Below are 23,297 nucleotides of genomic sequence, written 5' to 3'. Positions count from 1 at the left end.
TTTATATCAAATCAGTTCTCTAGGTTTAATAATTTTGTGATTTGTAAACGTAAACATTCATTAACTAGGAAGTCGGGGCACCACGGGAAAATGTTCAGTTATAATTTCCTGAATATAACTCTTCAGATATTTTAATATCTTATCAATTGCAGTCTTCAATTAATGATTATTAATCTTTACCTTAGTCAGTCTCATCCTAAACGTCGTAAAATTCTTGGTTATCGGCACGAACGCTAGTCTCCATAATGAATCAGCAATATACAAATTGACTAACTAACTAACTAGAATTACATAACAAACAATATAATTATTGGTTACTAACACAATACATTTATAAGTCCCTATTGGGCTAAACCAGTATGATGGCTTGGTAGACAATGGAAAGGGGGTGGGGGGCAGATAGAGCGGGAAAGACAAAATGTATTCACTGCACACAGTTGATAATTATATTAATTGAAATGCTAATCCTTTGCACATGGCTGCTCATTTGAAAATTATTGCAATGTATATATTTACACCCGTATGTCATTGTCTTCTCTGTTGGAAACGCCGGTCCATCTACTGGAGAGTGAGTTCATCAGATAGTCTCTGGTTAACTTCCCCAGGAGTCACAATGTCTTTCGTGGTTGTTGCTTTCTCAGCAGCTCTGGATATTGTCTGTTGTAATGGTTATGTCAGGCGTACAGATGGTCCTTGCATAGAATAGATGCTTCTGCATTTGTCGATATTCTCGTACTAGATTTATGTCATTTACAGCTGTAGACTAGTAATTCTACGTCTAGGATTTGCTCTTATTCTTTGGTGATCGATAGTCTCAGAGTTGAACCATTTCCAGCCGTGTAGCCAACACTACACACTGTCTGGTTTCCTGGGCCTATAGAGTGGTAACCGTTTCAACGTGGGGACTTCGTCCCAGCGTTCTCTGACTTAATGTACATTTTGTAGGAAGTGGGTTTTATACTCTGTGGAAGTAGGGGCAGTTCTATGACGCCTAACGTGTTGTCTGGGCTCACGGGGGCGTGGCCACTGACTAGTTACACTTTATATGACAATCCATGCTCTCATTTAGAAGGCAAACATCACATTTAATCTTTTCACAAATAGTTTCATATGTAATCACATTTGTTTCACAACATTTAGATGTAAACCTGATAATTGATTAGTGTACACCACATATGTCAGAGTCAAGGCCCGCGGGCCACATCCGGCCCGCAAGAAGGTTTTTTACGGCCCCTGGGATGATCTTGATTTATTATTAGAACCGGCCCGCAGCAAGCCGGCAGCCCGCAGATCTTTTACACGCACCAATACTACATTTCCCACAATGCAAAGGTGACGCACCGAGCAGTAGGCTGCTTCATTTCAATATTTATTGGCACAGCAGTCGTCAGCATCACAGTAAAATTAACTTTCAGATACCCATCAAAAATGGCAAAACGGAAGGTGGATACTGAGAACCGGGGGTTTCAAACAAGGTGGGAGTCGGAGTATATGTTCACGAAGGTAGCTGGAAAACCTGTGTGTCTTCTGTGTGGAGAAAGTGTGGCGGTACTGAAAGAGTATAATCTGAGACGACATTATGAAACGAAACACGCGGACAAAAACAAGAATATGGACATGGAACAAAGGCTACAAAAGGCAGAGGAATTAAAACGAGGCCTCAAATCTCGACAGGCTCTGTTCAAAAAAGCCAAATCACAAGGCCAGGCTGCTGTCAAGGCCAGTTTTATTTTGGCAGAAGAGATCGCTAAATCAGCCCGGCCATTTACGGAGGGGGATTTCATCAAAAACTGCATGATTAAAGTTTGTGACGAAGTTTGCCCAGAAAAAAGGCAACTCTTTTTAAATGTGAGTCTGAGCAGAAACACCATTGCCGAGAGAGTAGACCAGTTGTCCATCAATCTAAAAGAGCAGCTTGTGAAAAAGGGAAAAGATTTTATTTCATATTCCTTGGCTGTGGATGAGAGCACCGACATTTCTGACATTGCCCAGTTGTCAATTTTCATCCGCGGAGTGGACTCCAACCTAAGCGTGACAGAGGAGTTTTTGGCTTTACGTCCTATGCATGGCACAACTACGGGGCATGATTTGTATGAAGAGGTGTCAAGATGTGTAAATGAGATGGAGCTGCCTTGGGAAAAACTCGTGGGTTTGACAACCGACGGAGCACCTGCGATGTGTGGACACAGGAGCGGACTGGTGGCGAAGATACGGGAAAAGATGCAAGAGGAAAACGCGACAGGTGAGCTGACAGCTTATCATTGTATCATACACCAGGAAGCGTTGTGCGGTAAAGCCTTGAAAATGGAGCATGTAATGAGCATCATCACGCGCACAGTTAACTTTATCAGAGCCAAAGGTTTGAATCACCGCCAGTTCAAGGCATTTCTGACGGAGTTAGAAACGGAGCATGGTGATTTGCCTTATCACACAGAGGTGCGATGGCTAAGCCAGGGAAAGGTGCTTCAAAGATGTTTCGAGCTTCGTGAGGAGATTTGTCTGTTCTTGGACAGCAAAGGGAAAGACACAACACAACTCCGAGACGAAATGTTTCTGTGTGAAATGGCTTTTCTGTGTGACATTACGAGTCATCTGAATGCAATAAACTTGCAGCTGCAGGGTCGGGATCGTGTCATCTCTGATATGTACAGTACAGTGAAGGCATTTAAAACCAAACTGACTCTGTGGGAGACGCAGATGCGGAAAGAAAATTTGAGCCACTTTCCCAGCTGCCAGACCATGAAAGAGAAGCTCTCTACCAGTGCGTTCCCGAGCACACAGTTGGCTGATAAAATAGGTATGCTTGCCGCTGACTTTCGACGCCGATTTGCTGACTTTGAAGCACAAAAAAGCAGGTTGGAACTGCTCGGTAACCCATTTGCTGTTGACGTGGAAAGCTCACCACCAAACCTCCAAATGGAGTTGATTGACCTCCAATGCAATGATGCACTGAGGGCAAAATATGCGGCAGTGGGTGCTGCGGAGTTCGCCCGTTTCCTCCCCGGCACAATGCCCCAGCTGCGCATCCAGGCTGCTCAAACGTTGTCTATGTTTGGCAGCACATACCTGTGTGAACAACTGTTTTCTTTGATGAACCTGAACAAAACATCACACAGAAGTCGACTTACTGCTGAACACCTCCACTCAATTCTGAGGATTTCTTCAGCTCAGAGCCTTACCCCGAACATTGATGAACTTGTGGAAAAGATGGGACACCACCAAGTATCACCCTCAACCTCAAACAAGTGAACATTACTGTGCAATCACATATTTAGAGTTTTTACTCAGTTCAAGTTTAAAAGTTAAAATTTAATATTTGTTTTCACTGCATGTTACTTCTCCTTAAACAAAGTGTTGTTTTTGATTAATAGATTTTTGCACTTTATTTTTTTGTATTTCAATCCAATTATATTTTAAAAATATTTCAGTTGAGTGGATGATAGAAAATTGCTATTATTGTTTTTTCTTTGAAGTAAATTTAGCCCACTTTTGCTAAAATAGAAAATATAGTCTACTGATGGTGCCTTGAATACCGGTTTCTTTCATTTAATGTTCATGTTATGGGGATATTTATATAAAGGAAATTTGTCTTTTGTGTCTGTTGAAAATTAAAGATTACTGACAGAGCCATAAGAAAATATTGCTTTATTTATCTGATCATATTGTAATATATTTGTTAGGTTTTCAGTAGGTTCAATTAGGTTCACTAGACTATATGCGTCATTTAAAAAATTTTCAATGAACATTCGAACAGTCCGGCCCTCGTCTTGTAGCTGATTTTTTTATTTGGCCCTCCGTCCATTTGACTTTGACACCCCTGGTGTACACAAACAGAGATACAGTAATGTAGGTTTCCTGTCCTTCATGAGATCACCAAATGAAACACACTCGTCATGACTGTCCCTTAAGTGTCCACGGGCCACTCCCACATTCTCAAAAATATAAATATTGTTTAATAATTCAAACTTTTGATGTCCAAGGGTTTCTCTGTGTTCCACAGTTTACATTCCAATCTCAGACCCACTGTAACCTGATCCTTCAGATCATCACAGGACAGGATGCCTTCATCAAACAACACTGTTTCATGACGCATCAGTGACATGGCAGGAGATGTTTTGAAACAATTACTGCTTCGCATACAAGCCAGTGAATTCTCGCTTGTTACAGCAATATGAGCCAACAGACTTGGCGGGTCTGGCACAGCTCCAGGTATATGTCCATTATGTTTAAAGGGGGGTCAATTAAGGAAGACATCCTCTTCTGCAAACCACTGGAAACCAGGACAACAGGAAAGGATATTTTTAAAGTACTGGATGGCTTTGTGACATCAAATGGACTTTGGTGGTCGAGATGTGTTGGTATCTGTACTGATGGCGCAAAAGCCATGACGGGGAGAAATAGTGGAGTGGTAATGCGCGTGCAAGCAGTTGCTCCTGATACCACTTGGGTATACTGCAGCATCCACCGAGAGGCTCTTGCTGCCAAGGGAATGCCTGATGGCTTGAAAGACATTTTGGACACTACAGTGAAAATGGTTAACTTTGTTAAAGCAAGGCCCCTGAACTCTCATGTATTTTCTGCACTACGGAATGATATGGGCACCGATCATGTAACGCTTTTACAACATACAGGTGTGCGCTGGTTATCAAGGGGCAAAGTATTGACACATTTTTTTTAAATGAGAGACTAGTTTAAAGTTTTCTTTAGTGACCATAAGTTTCACTTGTCTGACCGCTTGCATGATGACGAGTTTCTCACACGACTGGCCTATCTGGGTGATGTTTTTCTTGCCTGAATGATCTGAATCTAGGATTACAGGGCCTTTCCGCAACTATATTCAATGTGCGGGACAAAATTGAGGCTATGATTAAGAAGTTGGAGCGCTTCTCTGTCTGCATTAACAAGGACAACACACATATGATTTTTTTGTGTGCAAATGAACTGAAGCTTACGGACAATGTCAAATGTGATATAACGAAGCACCTGAGTGAGTTGGGTGTGCAATTACGCAGGTACTTTCCCGAAATGGATGACATAAATAACTGGATTCGTTATCCCTTTCATGCCCTGCCTCCAGTCCACTTACCGATATCTGAACAAGAGAGCCTCATCGAAATTGCAACAAGCGGTTCTGTGAAAATTGAATTTAATCAGAAGCCACTGACAGATTTCTGGATTGGGCTGCTCTGAGTATCCTGCCCTGGCAAATCGCGCTGTTAAGACACTGATGCCCTTTGCAACCACGTACCTATGTGAGGGTGGATTCTCAGACCTCACTAGCATGAAAACATAATACAGGCACAGACTGTGTGTGGAAAATTATTTAAGATGGAGAGAGTCTCAAATACAACTCAACATTGCATCCTTTCAAGCACACCCTTCTCATTAATCTGTGGTGAAGAATTCACAATTTTCAATGAACAAATAAGGTTTTATATGTAAAATGGTTAAATAAAGAGCAAAATTATTGATTATTATTATTTGTGCCCTGGTCCTAAGCGCTCTTTGTCACTTCCCACGAGCCGGGTTAAGACAAAAACTCACACTCATTCTTATGTTTAATAAATGTATTGTATAGTGTGTGTGTGGCAGGCTTACAATGATGGCAAAAAACAACATTTGCGTGTGTGCTGACCCTGGTGCTAGAGGGGGTACGCAGCTGGAGGTTGAATGTTTGAAGGGGTTTCTGGAAAGTGCCAATATGGCCAACCGGTGGCTTCAAGCCCTCATTGGCCAATAAATAGCATCAGCAATCCAGAGTTTATATCCAACATTGGTTCCCACGGATGTACTGCTCCCCATCCCGCCTTCCTCTCTTTCACATTCTTTTCCTGGCTCCCTCATCTCTCTGTCAGTCAGCCTGCCTCTGTCTTTGTACAGTGCCTTTGGAAAGTATTTAGACCCCTAGACTTTTTAAACATTTTGTTACGTTACAGCCTTATTCTAAAATAGATTAAATTCATTTTTCATCCATCTACACAATAATGACAAAGTGAAAACAGGTTTTTGGAAATTTTTGCTAATTTATTAAAAATTAAAAACAGAAATACCTCAGTTACATAATTATTCAGACCCTTTGCTATGAGACTCAACATTGAGGTCAGGTGGATCCTGTTTCCAATGATCATCCTTGATGTTTATACAACTTGATTGGAGTCCACCTGTGGTAAATTCAATTGATTGAGCATGATTTAGAAAGGCACACACCTTTCCATATAAGGTCCCACAGTTGGCAGTGCGTATCCGAGCAAAAACCAAGCCATGAGGTCGAAGGAATTATCTGTAGTTTATTTGAAATACTGTAGAATTTCATTGATCGCTATGGAGCAGATATTCCCAAACTGGGGTACAGGCAATGCCGTTGGGGGTAAGCCAAATAAAAATGTGATTCATATTTTTATTTTTTTATGTGAGTTTCATGTGGATTCATCACATATTCAAACAGTCCATTTAAACTCAGCAAAAAAAGAAACGTCCTCTCACTGTCAACTGCGTTTATTTTCATGTGTAAATATTTGTATGAACATAAGATTCAACAACTGAGACATAAACTGAACAAGTTCCACGGACATGTGACTAACAGAAACGGAATGTGTTCCTGAACAAAATCAAATGTAACGGTCAGTATCTGGTGTGGCCACCAGCTGCATTAAGTACTGCAGTGCATCTCCTCTTCATGGACTGCACCAGATTTGCCAGTTCTTGCTGTGAGATGTTACCCAACTCTTCCACCAAGGCACCTGCAAGTTCCGGGACATTTCTGGGGGAAATAGCCCTAGCCCTCACCCTCTGATCCAACAGTTCCCAGACGTGCTCAATGGGATTGAGATCCGGGCTCTTCACTGGCCATGGCAGAACACTGGCATTCCTGTCTTGCAGAAACTCATGCATAGAACGAGCAGTATGGCTGGTGGCATTGTCATGCTGGAGGGTCATGTCAGGATGAGCCTGCAGGGAGGGTACAACATGAGGGAGGAGGATGTCTTCCCTGTACGCACAGTGTTGAGATTGCCTGCAATGACAACAAGCTCAGTCCGATGATGCTGTGACACACCACCCCAGACAATGACGGACCCTCCACCTCGAAATCGATCCCGCTCCAGAGTACAGGCCTCTGTGTAACGCTCATTCTTTCGACAATAAACACGAATCCAACCATCACCCCTGGTGAGACAATATCGTCACTCATCGGAGAAGAGCACTTTTTGCTAGTCCTGTCTGGTTCAGTGACTGTGGTTTTGTGCCCATAGGTGACATTGTTGCCGGTGATGTCTGGTTAGGACCTGCCTTACAACAGGCCTACAAGCCCTCAGTCCAGCCTCTCTCAGCCTATTGTGGACAGTCTGAGCACTGATGGAGGGATTGTGCGTTCCTGGTGTAACTCGGGCAGTTGTTGTTGCCATCCTGTACCTGTCCCGCTGGTGTGATGTTTGGATGTAATGATCCTGTGCAGGTGTTACACGTAATCTGCCGCTGGGAGGACGATCAGCTGTCCGTCCCGTCTCCCTTTAGTACTCTCTTAGGCATCTCACAGTATGGACATTGTAATTTATTGCCCTGGCCACATCTGCAGTCCTCATGACTCCTTGTACCATGCCTAAGGCACATTCACGCTGATGAGCAGGGACCCTGGGAATCTTTCTTTTGGTGTTTTTACAGAGTCAGTAGAAATGCCTCTTTTAGTGTCCTAAGTTTTCATAACTGTGACCTTAATTGCCTACCGTCTGTAAGCTGTTAGTGTCTTAACGACTGTTACACAGGTGCATGTTCATTAATTGTTTATGGTTCATTGAACAAGCATGGGAAACAGTGTTTAAACCCTTTACAACGAAGATCTGTGAAGTTATTTGGATATTTACGAATGATCTTTAAAAGACAGGGTCCTGAAAAACAGATTTCTTTTTTTGCTGAGTTTATATTTTCCAATGGGGCTATACATTTGGGTGAGTTTTTTTTCTTTCCTGAGTAGCCTCTTTTCATTGCCTAAAATAAAATCTGAATCTAGTGTTCAGCGAAATAACAACACAATGTTGTGGGAATTCCAACAGTCCGAATGTAGCCAGACGTAGCTGCTGCTCATTCCGTTTGCTCGAAAATTGATAAATGGTTATTAAAAAAAAATGTAAGGCTCGCGTCCATAGAGACGCAAACCAGCTCTACTGGTAGTACTACTGCTACCAGCAGTACCACACCTGCACCTGTCGACGACACAAGTTGTTCTGCTTCCACGAGCACATCCAATGCTATCATCAGTAATTCTACATTTGTTGTTAGCCCAGCTAGCATGGACACTGACAGTTGTGAATCTGATGCAGCCAAAAAGCTACTGCCCCTGTAAAAAAGCACCAAACATCAGGCAGGGACATTGGACCATCAAAGAGGCGCAAATATGATGAGAACTACATTGATTTGGGGCTCACTTATATTGGGAGGAGTGCCTTTCCTCAGCCATAGTGTGTTATATGTGCAAAAGTACTATCTCACAACTCGATGAAACCTTCACTCTTGTGCGGACATTTAGAAACAAACCATGCCAATTTGAAAAATAAGCCAGAGGAGTTTTTTGAGCGAGAATTAAGACTTTCGAGTAGTAAGACATGTATAAAAGCAACAGATACCATTATTAAAAAGGTACTAGAAGCGTCTTATATGGTGAGTGTCGTGTCTGGACTATCATTAAATGCGAAGACTTATTTATATCAAATCAGTTCTCTAGGTTTAATAATTTTGTGATTTGTAAACGTAAACATTCATTAACTAGGAAGTCGGGGCACCACGGGAAAATGTTCAGTTATAATTTCCTGAATATAACTCTTCAGATATTTTAATATCTTATCAATTGCAGTCTTCAATTAATGATTATTAATCTTTACCTTAGTCAGTCTCATCCTAAACGTCGTAAAATTCTTGGTTATCGGCACGAACGCTAGTCTCCATAATGAATCAGCAATATACAAATTGACTAACTAACTAACTAGAATTACATAACAAACAATATAATTATTGGTTACTAACACAATACATTTATAAGTCCCTATTGGGCTAAACCAGTATGATGGCTTGGTAGACAATGGAAAGGGGGTGGGGGGCAGATAGAGCGGGAAAGACAAAATGTATTCACTGCACACAGTTGATAATTATATTAATTGAAATGCTAATCCTTTGCACATGAACGGCTGCTCATTTGAAAATTATTGCAATGTATATATTTACACCCGTATGTCATTGTCTTCTCTGTTGGAAACGCCGGTCCATCTACTGGAGAGTGAGTTCATCAGATAGTCTCTGGTTAACTTCCCCAGGAGTCACAATGTCTTTCGTGGTTGTTGCTTTCTCAGCAGCTCTGGATATTGTCTGTTGTAATGGTTATGTCAGGCGTACAGATGGTCCTTGCATAGAATAGATGCTTCTGCATTTGTCGATATTCTCGTACTAGATTTATGTCATTTACAGCTGTAGACTAGTAATTCTACGTCTAGGATTTGCTCTTATTCTTTGGTGATCGATAGTCTCAGAGTTGAACCATTTCCAGCCGTGTAGCCAACACTACACACTGTCTGGTTTCCTGGGCCTATAGAGTGGTAACCGTTTCAACGTGGGGACTTCGTCCCAGCGTTCTCTGACTTAATGTACATTTTGTAGGAAGTGGGTTTTATACTCTGTGGAAGTAGGGGCAGTTCTATGACGCCTAACGTGTTGTCTGGGCTCACGGGGGCGTGGCCACTGACTAGTTACCCTTTATATGACAATCCATGCTCTCATTTAGAAGGCAAACATCACATTTAATCTTTTCACAAATAGTTTCATATGTAATCACATTTGTTTCACAACATTTAGATGTAAACCTGATAATTGATTAGTGTACACAAACAGAGATACAGTAATGTAGGTTTCCTGTCCTTCATGAGATCACCAAATGAAACACACTCGTCATGACTGTCCCTTAAGTGTCCACGGGCCACTCCCACATTCTCAAAAATATAAATATTGTTTAATAATTCAAACTTTTGATGTCCAAGGGTTTCTCTGTGTTCCACAGTTTACATTCCAATCTCAGACCCACTGTAACCTGATCCTTCAGATCATCACAGGACAGGATGCCTTCATCAAACAACACTGTTTCATGACGCATCAGTGACATGGCAGGAGATGTTTTGAAACAATTACTGCTTCGCATACAAGCCAGTGAATTCTCGCTTGTTACAGCAATATGAGCCAACAGACTTGGCGGGTCTGGCACAGCTCCAGGTATATGTCCATTATGTTTAAAGGGGGGTCAATTAAGGAAGACATCCTCTTCTGCAAACCACTGGAAACCAGGACAACAGGAAAGGATATTTTTAAAGTACTGGATGGCTTTGTGACATCAAATGGACTTTGGTGGTCGAGATGTGTTGGTATCTGTACTGATGGCGCAAAAGCCATGACGGGGAGAAATAGTGGAGTGGTAATGCGCGTGCAAGCAGTTGCTCCTGATACCACTTGGGTATACTGCAGCATCCACCGAGAGGCTCTTGCTGCCAAGGGAATGCCTGATGGCTTGAAATACATTTTGGACACTACAGTGAAAATGGTTAACTTTGTTAAAGCAAGGCCCCTGAACTCTCATGTATTTTCTGCACTACGGAATGATATGGGCACCGATCATGTAACGCTTTTACAACATACAGGTGTGCGCTGGTTATCAAGGGGCAAAGTATTGACACATTTTTTTTAAATGAGAGACTAGTTTAAAGTTTTCTTTAGTGACCATAAGTTTCACTTGTCTGACCGCTTGCATGATGACGAGTTTCTCACACGACTGGCCTATCTGGGTGATGTTTTTCTTGCCTGAATGATCTGAATCTAGGATTACAGGGCCTCTCCGCAACTATATTCAATGTGCGGGACAAAATTGAGGCTATGATTAAGAAGTTGGAGCGCTTCTCTGTCTGCATTAACAAGGACAACACACATATGATTTTTTTGTGTGCAAATGAACTGAAGCTTACGGACAATGTCAAATGTGATATAACGAAGCACCTGAGTGAGTTGGGTGTGCAATTACGCAGGTACTTTCCCGAAATGGATGACATAAATAACTGGATTCGTTATCCCTTTCATGCCCTGCCTCCAGTCCACTTACCGATATCTGAACAAGAGAGCCTCATCGAAATTGCAACAAGCGGTTCTGTGAAAATTGAATTTAATCAGAAGCCACTGACAGATTTCTGGATTGGGCTGCTCTGAGTATCCTGCCCTGGCAAATCGCGCTGTTAAGACACTGATGCCCTTTGCAACCACGTACCTATGTGAGGGTGGATTCTCAGACCTCACTAGCATGAAAACATAATACAGGCACAGACTGTGTGTGGAAAATTATTTAAGATGGAGAGAGTCTCAAATACAACTCAACATTGCATCCTTTCAAGCACACCCTTCTCATTAATCTGTGGTGAAGAATTCACAATTTTCAATGAACAAATAAGGTTTTATATGTAAAATGGTTAAATAAAGAGCAAAATTATTGATTATTATTATTTGTGCCCTGGTCCTAAGCGCTCTTTGTCACTTCCCACGAGCCGGGTTAAGACAAAAACTCACACTCATTCTTATGTTTAATAAATGTATTGTATAGTGTGTGTGTGGCAGGCTTACAATGATGGCAAAAAACAACATTTGCGTGTGTGCTGACCCTGGTGCTAGAGGGGGTACGCAGCTGGAGGTTGAATGTTTGAAGGGGTTTCTGGAAAGTGCCAATATGGCCAACCGGTGGCTTCAAGCCCTCATTGGCCAATAAATAGCATCAGCAATCCAGAGTTTATATCCAACATTGGTTCCCACGGATGTACTGCTCCCCATCCCGCCTTCCTCTCTTTCACATTCTTTTCCTGGCTCCCTCATCTCTCTGTCAGTCAGCCTGCCTCTGTCTTTGTACAGTGCCTTTGGAAAGTATTTAGACCCCTAGACTTTTTAAACATTTTGTTACGTTACAGCCTTATTCTAAAATAGATTAAATTCATTTTTCATCCATCTACACAATAATGACAAAGTGAAAACAGGTTTTTGGAAATTTTTGCTAATTTATTAAAAATTAAAAACAGAAATACCTCAGTTACATAATTATTCAGACCCTTTGCTATGAGACTCAACATTGAGGTCAGGTGGATCCTGTTTCCAATGATCATCCTTGATGTTTATACAACTTGATTGGAGTCCACCTGTGGTAAATTCAATTGATTGAGCATGATTTAGAAAGGCACACACCTTTCCATATAAGGTCCCACAGTTGGCAGTGCGTATCCGAGCAAAAACCAAGCCATGAGGTCGAAGGAATTATCTGTAGAGCTCGGAGACAGGATTGTGTCGAGGCACAGATTTGGGGAAGGGTACCAAAACATTTCTGCAGCATTGAAGGTCCCCAAGAATACAGTGACCTCCATTCTTAAATGGAAGAAGTTTGGAACCACCAAGACCACCAAGGTAACCTCCCCCAATTGCTCAGTTTGGCCGGGAGAAGGGCCATGGTCAGGGAGGTGACCAAGAACCCGGTGGCCACTCTGGCAGAGCTCCAGAGTTCCTCTATGGAGATGGGAGAACCTTCCAAGACTGGAAGACTAGTCAGGATAAATGGAAAGATGAATGGTGAAGTACAGAGAGATCCTTGATGAAAATCTGCTCCAGAGGGCTCAGGTTCACCTTCCAACAGGACAACAACCCTAAAATCACAGCCAAGACAATGCAGGAGTGGCTTTGGGACAAGTCTCTGAATGTCCTTGAGTGGTCCAGCCAGAACCCGGACTTGAAGCCAATCGAACATCTCTGGAGAGACCTGAAAATAGCTGTGCAGCGACGCTCCCCATCCAACATGACAGAGCTTGAGAGGATCTGCAGAGAATAATGGGAGAAACTTACCAAGTACAGGTGTGCCAAGCTTGTAACGTCATACCCAAGAAGACAAAGTACTGAGTAAACGGTCTGAATACTTATGTAAATGTGATTTCAGCTTTATGCAACATTTTCAAAAAAACTGTTTTTGCTTTATCATTATGGTGTATTGTGTGTAGATTGATGAGGGGGAAAATAACAACCTAATGTTACAATAAGGCTTTATCGTAACAAAATGTGGAAAAGGTGAAGGTGTCTGAATACTTTCTGAATGCACTGTATAGCCTTCACACTTTTCCTCTCCTCTTTGGTTTTCCCCCTTTTTTTCCCCATTTCTTACCCTCTCTCTCCCTCTGGTTTTAACTTTGAATCTGCTATGTAAATACATGAATCTACCCTCTCTTTCTCCCTCCCCCTCTCTCTATCTCCAGGAGAAGAACCTGGACTGGTTCCCCCGGATGCGGGCCATGTCCCTGGTGAGCAGCGAAGGGGACGGCGAGCAGAACGAGATGCGCTCCCTGCAGGAGAAACTGGACAGCACCGTCACACTGGTGTCCCTGCTGTCCTCCCAGCTGTCTGAGCTAAAGGATCAGGTACGTTACTGTCGTTGAACAAGGCATTCATTTAGACACTGAACAGGGCCGCACAACTCGGTGTCATGTTCATTGTGGCACGTAATGTTTGAGCGCTTCCTATTGGATAAGTCCAAATAGGCGTTCCCCGTTTCAGTCCATGTTTGAGTGCTTGGTGCCTTATGAAGACCGGTCAGTATTTGAGGGCCACCGTCCTGTTGATTTTGTGGGTGTCCCTAGCACATAACTGATCAATGGATTTCATTGATTGTTCAGAGTTTTTTTTCCCACACTTTCTTCATTTCTATCCCTTTAAAAGTTCAGAAGCATCCACTGTGGCCCTTGAGGACCAGATCTATGCATTCAGCCTTCCATTATCTTTAACTCAGTGTAATATCCAAAGTTACATTTGATTCCAGTACATATCTTTTTAACCAGGGATTGAAATCAGCAACCCTGTGTTTCAATGCTCAACCATACAGCCATCTCTCTCTCCTCTCTGACCAAGAGGCTCTCAACTCCTTCATGACATCCCAAGGCACAGATCACCACGGGACTACTCACTCACATCACAATGGCCTATCATTCCTGCACGTTCACATGCACTTGTCATTTTCTCTGAGGTTATCATGCCTTTATGTACAAGGCAATTTCCCTCCCTGACCTTGGGCTAACTAGTTGTGTAAGTAGTGTGACAGATCTCATCACTCCCCATCACCCGATCATCACGACACCATCACCTGCCTCTCCTGCATGTGATCTCAAGGCAGTCACATGCCTCTCCTTGTGTGTTCCTGTTCTGCTGCCGTGAGTGAGTGAGTGAGTGAGTGAGTGAGTGAGTGAGTGAGTGAGTGACAAACTTCAGATAGAGAAAATAACAACCTTGGTAAAAAAGTGAGCTGGAACTCATGGATGTGGTTTGTGAAACACAGCCCTTTTATACTCAGGAAGAGAAGTTCACTGTAAAAACAGAGCTAGAACAGGACTTGAGTCATGTGTTGATGTGGTTCCGATTCCTCATATGTGGGCAGAACAATCAAAGTGCTGGTGTTCATGTTGTCACAGACATTACTGTGTTTACCTAGGAGAGTTATTAAGGAGTCAAGTCAGACAATTGTTTCTGAAATATTACATAGAGCAGGGAGAATATGGAGGACAGGAAATCGAGGCTAATTGGCCCTTTACACTCGTACCTGTATACAGAATGAAAACAACAGATTTGGGCACTGATAAGTCCCTAAAGTGGAGCGCAGTGGCTCTACAGTAACATGCTATACATGAAGTCAGAGCTCAGGCTTTGCACTTCACATTTCTGTATGGGTTTTGACTGACAGAAGATCTGAGCTTGAGCACCTCACGCGACAAGAAGTTGCCCCCATCCCTCCTGCTAATTGGGCAACTTTTTCAAATGTTTTGTCTGTGTGAAGAAAATGCTGTGAATTAAGAGGACTCTTATGTAAACTCAGCAGAAAGAGAAACGTCCTCTCACTGTCAACTGTGATTATTTTCAGCAAACTTAACATGTGTAAATATTTGTGAGAACATAAGATTCAACAACTGAGAGATAAACTGAACAAGTTCCAAAGACATGTGACTAACAGAAATTGAATAATGTGTACCTGAACAAAGGGGTGTGTCAAAATCAAAAGTAACAGTCAGTATCTGGTCTGGCCACCAGCTGTGTTAAGTACTGCAGTGCATCTCCTCATGGACTGCACCAGATTTGCCAGTTCTTGCTGTGAGATGTTACCCCACTCTTCTACCAAGGCACCTGCAAGTTCCCAAACATTTCTGGGGAGATAGAGTACAGGCCTCCGTATAACGCTCATTCCTTCGACGATAACCGCAAATCCGACCATCACCCCATGTGAGACAAAACCGCGACTCGTCAGTGAAGAGCACTTTTTGCCAGTCCCTTCTGGTCCAGCGACGGTGGGTTTTTTATAGGCGACGTTGTTGCCAGTGATGTCTGGTGAGGACCTGCCTTACAACAGGCCTCCAAGCCCTCAGTCCAGCCTCTCTCAGCCTATTGCAGACAGTCTGAGCACTGATGGAGGGATTGTGCGTTCCTGGTGTAACTCGGGCAGTTGTTGTTGCCATCCTGTACCTGTCCCGCAGGTGTGATGTACGGATGTACCAATCCTGTGCAGGTGTTGTTATACGTGGTCTGCCACCGGGAGGACGATCAGCTGTCCAGCCTGTCTCCCTGTAGCGCTGTCTTAGGCGTCTCACAGTACAGACATTGCAATTTATTGCCCTGGCCACATCTGCAGTCCTCATGACTCCTTGTAGCATGCCTAAGGCACGTTCCCGCAGATGAGCAGGGACCCTGGGCATCATTATTTTGTTGTTTTTCAGAGTCAGTAGAAAGGTCTCTTTAGTGTCCTACGTTTTCTTAACTGTGACCATAATTGCCCACCGTCTCTGTAAGCTGTTAGTCTTAACGACCGTTCCACAGGTGCTTGTTCATTAATTGTTTATGGTTCATTGAACAAGCATGGGAAACAGTGTTTAACCCCTTTACAATGAAGATCTTTGAAGTTATTTGGATTTTTACGAATTATCCTTGAAAGACAGGGTCCTTTTTAAAGGGACGTTTCTTTTTTTGCTGATTTTATTTTGAAAGATGAGTCGTTGAGGATTATAATAAATACTGCTTTGATGTCATACAAACAAGCCAAACAGCAGATGTCCAAATTTGCTCTTCACATATCCATATCAATAACTCATGTCATATCAAATTGTTTTCTCACATGCTTCGTAAACAACAGGTGTAGACTAACAGTGAAATGCTTACGGTCATATACAGTGTCAATGTTTATGGTCACATATGTTTGATGTACAGAACATACCTTGGGTTGTTCTGAACAGAATGAGCCTGTGTTTGTTTATTGTGAAGAAAATTTGCTGCGGAACACACACCTGAATGCACTCCATCACTTCTTTCTATGCTCATCAAAATGACCATCTGTTTCTCTGAATAGGCTTTCACAAGGCAGTTCAAACACTGTAAGATCATATTTTAGAACTTAGCTAGTCATGTTGGCAATAGAACAAGATGCTGACCTGACCTAGATTGAACATGATGCCCATATTGTTATTTATAATGGGACGTTTTTTTGGATTGCGTAAACAAAAGCAGTAATTGTGTAATGGCGGGGATGCAGGATTGTGCCAAACAAAACAACTATTTTGTATTGTGCACACTTTGAAGAGGTGTGTGGCCACTTGGAGAGACCAGTTAGTCCTCTCACTCAAACCCTTTTTTTGCCTTATGTTGCACGGTGCACCTACCCCACATTTTTCATGAATATTCTTATCATGTTACTGAATGTATCCAGATTATTTTCAGATTTCATTATCAACAAATCAGACAAAAAGTACAGTAAATGTAAAATGCACCTAAAATCAACAGGGTAATGTTTGGATTGTCTTGTCAGGTTAATTGTTGTCCTCAACTTTGGTTTAATAATTTCCCTATCATCTCCAAACTGTTCCCTTTCAATTGCTACCATGCAATATGCTTTTAATATGTATTTAATATTTATTCTGTTCAATCTAGCCCTCCCTATCCCTATAGTCAAATTCCCACATTGTTCAGGGTTAAGAACAGAGGCTTTGTCCAGACGTGTGAAAGCTGAGCGCTGAGCCAGGTCTTCAGTACAAGAGATTAAAGATACCGGTACATGGTGTTTATTCTCACCAATGATGAATATCAAGATGTTATGTACTGTAAACTAAAGATGGTGAAAGGTTATCCTCTAATAATGGAAACCATCTCAAATGGACTCCTTTGGACATTAGTTCCTAAATTGAAATGTGGTCTATCTGACAAATTGCAAGAAATGTAGGCAAACTAGTGAAGCCAAGATCTGGTTCTCGGTTTCAAGATTACTGTAGGTGTAACCTGGGCTGACTGTCTAAACTCAATGTTGCCAGATTGAATTGAAAACTGCCCAAACTGGCAACACTGTGTGTAGTTTATATTGAATAAGTTATTATTTCCTTCTCTTCTCCCCAGATGACAGAGCAGAGGAAGAATAAACAGATGATGGGCTTCCTGGGGCCTGCTGGGGTCAACAACCACCACATCCCAGCACACTGAGGGGCCTGGGTCCCCCTGCTAACAGAGAAAACTGCTGGAGGTACACAAAGGGGCCACACACACAATGTGCATACAGTACACACACACACCCACACAATAGTATCCGATTTATGGGGCCAGCAGCCACTGGCCTACAAGCATAATTTACTCAAACAGTGCTTTGTATTCAAAGCAAACAGTGCCTTGTATTCAAAGCAAACAGTGCCTTGTTCTTAGACAGTGTACTGACTCCTCACCCAGCATCACCCTCTCACATAGAACAGTACAGTGATGTCTGCCTTTAGGACAACACAAGCTGCCCAGTCATTCTGATCATCCCATGTCAGTCCTGCTGCTCTATGAGTGAGCCTCTGACTGAGATGCCAGGCATGCCACACATTGGCCAGTGTCACTATTGCAGTCTCCTGCAGACTGGAGGTCAAGGGAAAGGGTTAAAGGTTAAGTACAGTGGTCCTGTGGGCAGCCACGCTCTTCCTTCTGTATTCTCAGTGTACTGTGTCTGAGACTAAGATGAAGACAGACTGGGCTATACGCAGGTCAGGTGCATTGGGTTGGTTGGTGTTGTTCAGTTCTCTTTGGACTTGAAAGGGGCTGCTCCTTGTATTACTGATAGGCCCTCTTTGGAAAGGGTGTACGTGTAACTTTAAGGTGAAGTATTTTCTTCCTAGCCTGGTCTCAGATCTGTTTGTGTGGTCTTACCAACTCCTACGACAATGATAATAGGAGTTGGCAATAGCACACAAACAGATGTGGGACCAGGTTATTCTCTTTGGATATGTTTTAATATGACCTGTTAACTTGTGAACGTAACTGGAGTATTACATTTTTTATACATTGGAATTAGAAATGGAACGTTGATCACCTTACCGCCTGGCTGGCTTGGGGGGTAACATTGATCAACTTACCGCCTGGCTGCCTTGAGGGGTAACATTGATCACCTTACCGACTGGCAGCCTTGGGGGGTAACATTGATCACCTTACCGCCTGGCTGCCTTGGGGGGTAACATTCATCACCTTACCGCCTGGCTGCCTTGGGGGGTAACATTGATCAACTTACCGCCTGGCTGCCTTGGGGAGTAACATTGATCAACTTACCGCCTGGCTGCCTTGGGGGGTAACATTGATCACCTTACCGACTGGCTGCCTTGGGGGGTAACATTGATCACCTTACCGCCTGGCTGCCTTGGGGGGTAACATTGATCACCTTACCGCCTGGCTGCCTTGGGGGGTAACATTGATCACCTTACCGCCTGGCTGCCTTGGGGGGTAACATTGCTTTGTCATCTCAATCATTATGACTGTGATAGTCAATGTTCTCAATATCCTGCACTTTTAAAAAATGTTAACGTACAACTGGAGAAACGGATTTGCATACGACGTTACTTTGCCTTTTGTTTTACACTTTACTTGAACTCGCTGCCATAATGCTTCATACCAGTTTCATTAACATGTCATAAAGCTTCATGTGTCAGGTCTCCAGGATATACTATGCCAATGTTATGACACATATATATTTACATGTATTGTGGTATTTAGCCTTATGCTATGAAGCTTCACGGCATGTTTACGCCGAGTTCAGGTAAAGTGTTGTCTCCTTTTCTCTCAGAGAAGTGTCCTCCGTGATAATACAATCCCTGAACAGCATTATGACTTTCTTTTCATATTGTACATAGTCTATAAATAACCGAATGAAAATAAAATGTATGTGACGATGATCTGATTATCTGTACGGAATTTACTTGAAATGCCTTGAGTCTTAAATCCTATATTGGTACAGAATGTAGTCAGGAGGACTGATTTTGAAAATCATGTGCTTGTGTCCAATACAGTAGATAGTCTTAGTAACTCACTCATGTTGATAGAGATGTTTGATCATACTGTAATCGTGGTGTGGCACCCTGTTTCCTATGTAGTGCCTTACTTTTGACCAGGGCCCAGAGGGCTCAAGTAGGTGCTTCTGGGCCCTGGTCAAAAGTAGGGCAATAGATGGAGAATAGATTGCTATTTGGGACATAGGCATCAACTCATCTCATACTGTAATGGTCATTCTCTATGGTTCGTTAGGGGTTCAAGCAGTGAAGCTGTGAGAAGCCCTATTGTATTTGTTGCCGTTCATTATTATACATCTTCTTCCGCCAAGGGAAATGAATATGCACATTCCTGTAAGGCCTAAGAAGGTGCAATTTGGCGTGATGGTAAAGGCCCATGGGCCCCACACCCTCTCAAGCAATGCCATGTCAATTGGCCTCATGGTGGCGTTATAACAAGCGATTGAAGATGCAAACTTTGAAAGGTCATGTCCCTTACCCCGTTTGAGCTAGAGTCATGAAATGTGGTACATAGGTGCCTCTCCTCACAAGGAACACATTTGCTTCAATGACTCATAAGGTTTTCCATTATGGATTTTCCACCATTTCCAATTCTTTGATAAACATTTAAAACGCTACTCATCTGGCATCGAATGACCAATCTGCATGAAACGTGATACATGGTTTCTATGTACCAAGTTCTCTCAAAGCAATATTTTCCAGGATAGCAACTCAAACAACATGACAGCTACTGACCAATAAACATTTAAGTGGGTGTGACCTGGCACATAAATGCATATAAATCAGACACAGATATGTGTATTGTACCAACTTCATACACATGTTCCAAACACTGTCAAAACTCAACATACGCAAGCACATTTAGATCAACTACAAAGTGGCACTGTCAGGGGCACTTGATTATACCTCTTGATCTGTTTGACTCAGTGATGAAATTTGCCACACGCTCAGGGATCTGGGTGTAGCTAACTTGTAGAGTATGGTTAGGTTTCCTGTAAAAACAATCATGCAAGCTCATTGGCTTATAGTGGCCATGTTGTTTGAGCTAGAGTCTTGGAAAATATTGTGTTTAAAGAAGTTCATAGTTGCTATATACCAAATTTGTTGCCAATTGGTCAAGTGATTTTCTGTTGTCGTTTTTAACTCTTGTAACTCAGTCACATGGAATTCAATTTAATATCTGTGTATAAAATGTGTATGTCTGTAAAAGTTTTTATCTTCCACAATCACATGACAGTATGTGTGCACTTCAGAGGGGAATGCCCTTTGACACTTTTCTGTCAACAGATAGTGTGTTTTATGTTGATCAGATGCTATATTGTAATAAATCTATGATAAGATGAGACTGGATGTTTCTGCCTTGAGTTGATCACTGTCTCTGTGTATTTAGTCAGCCGTCTTGGGGATGAATAATTGTTGTTTTGGGGTTGAAATTCATGTTTGTCCTACTGTTGTGGGCCACCTACACACCCACACACACACAGATCATGACCCCAGAATGGGACCTTTAGCCCCCCTAACAGCACCACTGACTCAGTGGCATTACAGTGTCACGATCCACCTCATGGTCAGATCCTGCGGTTATCTGCAATTGATCAACGCTCACAGTAAACATCATGCTTTAATTAGCCCTGATCACACTGCAACTATTCTGCTTCTTCCGTCTAATTAACTGGATAAGAACAGCTAGTTAACACACATTAGATGCCTGATGTTGACTTTGGGTCAGCAGGAATACAGTCGAGTTATAACAAAATAAAAATGACCAAAATAATCTGTAAAATAAATAATACACTTACTGAGCTATATTGTTTTCTAAAAAAACAGGACAGGGCTCACGTTCAGAAAGGCCCGGTTATGTTTTGTTAGTGTTGACTCTGGCGGGGCTGTGTTGGCTCATGCCGCCTCTGTGAGACAGCTGTTAAAATGAGCTGCACGTGGTGTCATAATAACCCACAGCTGTCACTGAGCAAGGCAGGAAGGGGAAAGTCCAGCATATCTGAAATGCTCCGACTATGAGGTGAGGGGAAGGAGGGAAGGGAAGGCTAGGAGGGGGTGATGGGGCTTGCCACCCCTGAATCTGTCTACTGTATGGCACAGTCATAAACATCCACTGCTTTGTTTTTTATTTTATTTCAATGATGTGAGCAACTGGGGACAATTTCAGTCATACATTCTCAAAAATATTGCTCATACAATTATAATGGTAGGGCAGATACCACCATAGTTAATGTACTGTTTTGTACCTGCTTCTGTTGGGCTTGTCCTGCCAGTGGACTACTGTATTGTACAGTAGCTAGAACTGTAGTGTGTAAGGTGCGGCTCCGGTCTTTCCACTGTCTAGTGCTGCTCATAGTCTGAGAACATACTGATGTAATGTTATGAGTAACCACTTCCAGGTCAATGTATCTTACTGTACACTTGTGATTCTGAGGAACTAGCTGGAATGACTCTTAGAATTCTTAGTCTCTCATATGACTATGACTGGGTTCACTAGTAGTGGATTGAGCCAGGTACACTGTATTTCCGTTGTCCGTTCTACAGTGAACATTCTACATGTTTTGTGCATGAGAACAACACGATGTGTGCACGTGAGCTTAGACACAATTGGACACCGGCCATCTTTGAGTCTCTTGACACTGGCAGTCCCTGCCCAAAGTCACGTGTTGTTCTGTCAGGGTGAACTCGAACCCACCCAATATTAGTAGGACAATAAACAGGACATTATGCCAGAAACCCCTCTGGGACTCAGCCACACTAATGTTTGGATGTTGGGTTTATTGAATGGTTGTTGGAAGCATTTGTTTTAGATGTTCCAGTGTGACAAACAAAGGTGTTTTTGTGTTGCAGTGTGACAAACAAAGGTGTTTTTGTGTTGCAGTGTGACAAACAAAGGTGTTTTAGATATTCCAGTGTGACAAAGGTGTTTTTGTGTTGCAGTGTGACAAACAAAGGTGTTTTTGTGTTGCAGTGTGACAAACAAAGGTGTTTTTGTGTTGCAGTGTGACAAACAAAGGTGTTTTTGTGTTGCAGTGTGACAAACAAAGGTGTTTTTGTGTTACAGTGTGACAAACAAAGGTGTTTTAGATGTTCCAGTGTGACAAACAAAGGTGTTTTTGTGTTGCAGTGTGACAAACAAAGGTGTTTTTGTGTTGCAGTGTGACAAACAAAGGTGTTTTTGTGTTGCAGTGTGACAAACAAAGGTGTTTTTGTGTTGCAGTGTGACAAAAGAAAAACAAGTATTTTCAAATAATGTTGACGCGTTCTTTTGACAGTTTCAGTTATGCCAGGTGCATGTGGCCATTACTGAAGTGAAGCGTCTCAATAACAGAAGTGTATCACACATTGGTGATTTAGCTTGTTTTCATTTAATTTTAGAGTTACTTGAAAGTGTTCTGCTCCCACTGTAAGTGAAGGTTGATCCAATAAAGTAATTGATCACCTACAGTCATTTTCCCTCTCAAGGCTCTGAAGATATTCACAGGACACCAGATCAGATATGTTTTTACCCTTCACAGAACTATGACCATTTCAAGCAGGTGTTTGTGTTTTCAGAGGAAGAAAAACTAATTTTGTGGGAGGGAAAGGACTCTTTACTGCCAGTTGTATAAATACACTTCCCTCGTGATGGGCTGCATGTTACTTCCTGTGTCATGCTGTGGGGATGATGAGGTGGTATGGTCACATGGTAGATCATACACCCTCAGGCCAATCAGAAACACCACAAACATCAGGGATGTTTTCATTGGGGCACACCCCTTGTTGTCCCTCCCATTTTAAGTATTTTCTTAATCTGTTTGGTGTCTAATGAACAAGGCCCAGGCCTTCTAATGCCATTTAACTTTCTCACTTAATCTGATAACATGCTGCTGAAGTGTATTTTTGCAGTCCAAAATGTCTGGTGGTGTCATGCTTTTCCCTTGG

The 23,297-nt window shown here is 42.4% G+C and overlaps 1 protein-coding gene across 3 annotated transcripts in view; it reads left to right on the top strand.

Annotated features, from left to right (window-relative positions):
• LOC139373668 (inositol 1,4,5-trisphosphate-gated calcium channel ITPR2-like) overlaps positions 1 to 23,297 on the top strand; it is a 173,009-nt gene that overhangs the window by 148,478 nt on the left and 1,234 nt on the right. For 2 of the 3 annotated variants that reach the window (XM_071114515.1, XM_071114495.1), the window contains exons 56-57: positions 13,299 to 13,460; positions 17,461 to 20,718. In XM_071114515.1, coding sequence (XP_070970616.1) covers positions 13,299 to 13,460; positions 17,461 to 17,544 — 246 coding nt within the window. In that variant the 3' untranslated portion in view covers positions 17,545 to 20,718. Of the gene's footprint in view, positions 1 to 13,298; positions 13,461 to 17,460; positions 20,719 to 23,297 lie in introns of those variants that run through there. The other variant, XM_071114505.1, reaches the window with a different exon arrangement.

Source organism: Oncorhynchus clarkii, chromosome 2, assembly GCF_045791955.1.
Source record: "Oncorhynchus clarkii lewisi isolate Uvic-CL-2024 chromosome 2, UVic_Ocla_1.0, whole genome shotgun sequence".
Classification (NCBI taxonomy): domain Eukaryota; kingdom Metazoa; phylum Chordata; class Actinopteri; order Salmoniformes; family Salmonidae; genus Oncorhynchus; species Oncorhynchus clarkii.
This window is presented reverse-complemented; position numbering and strand designations above follow the sequence as displayed.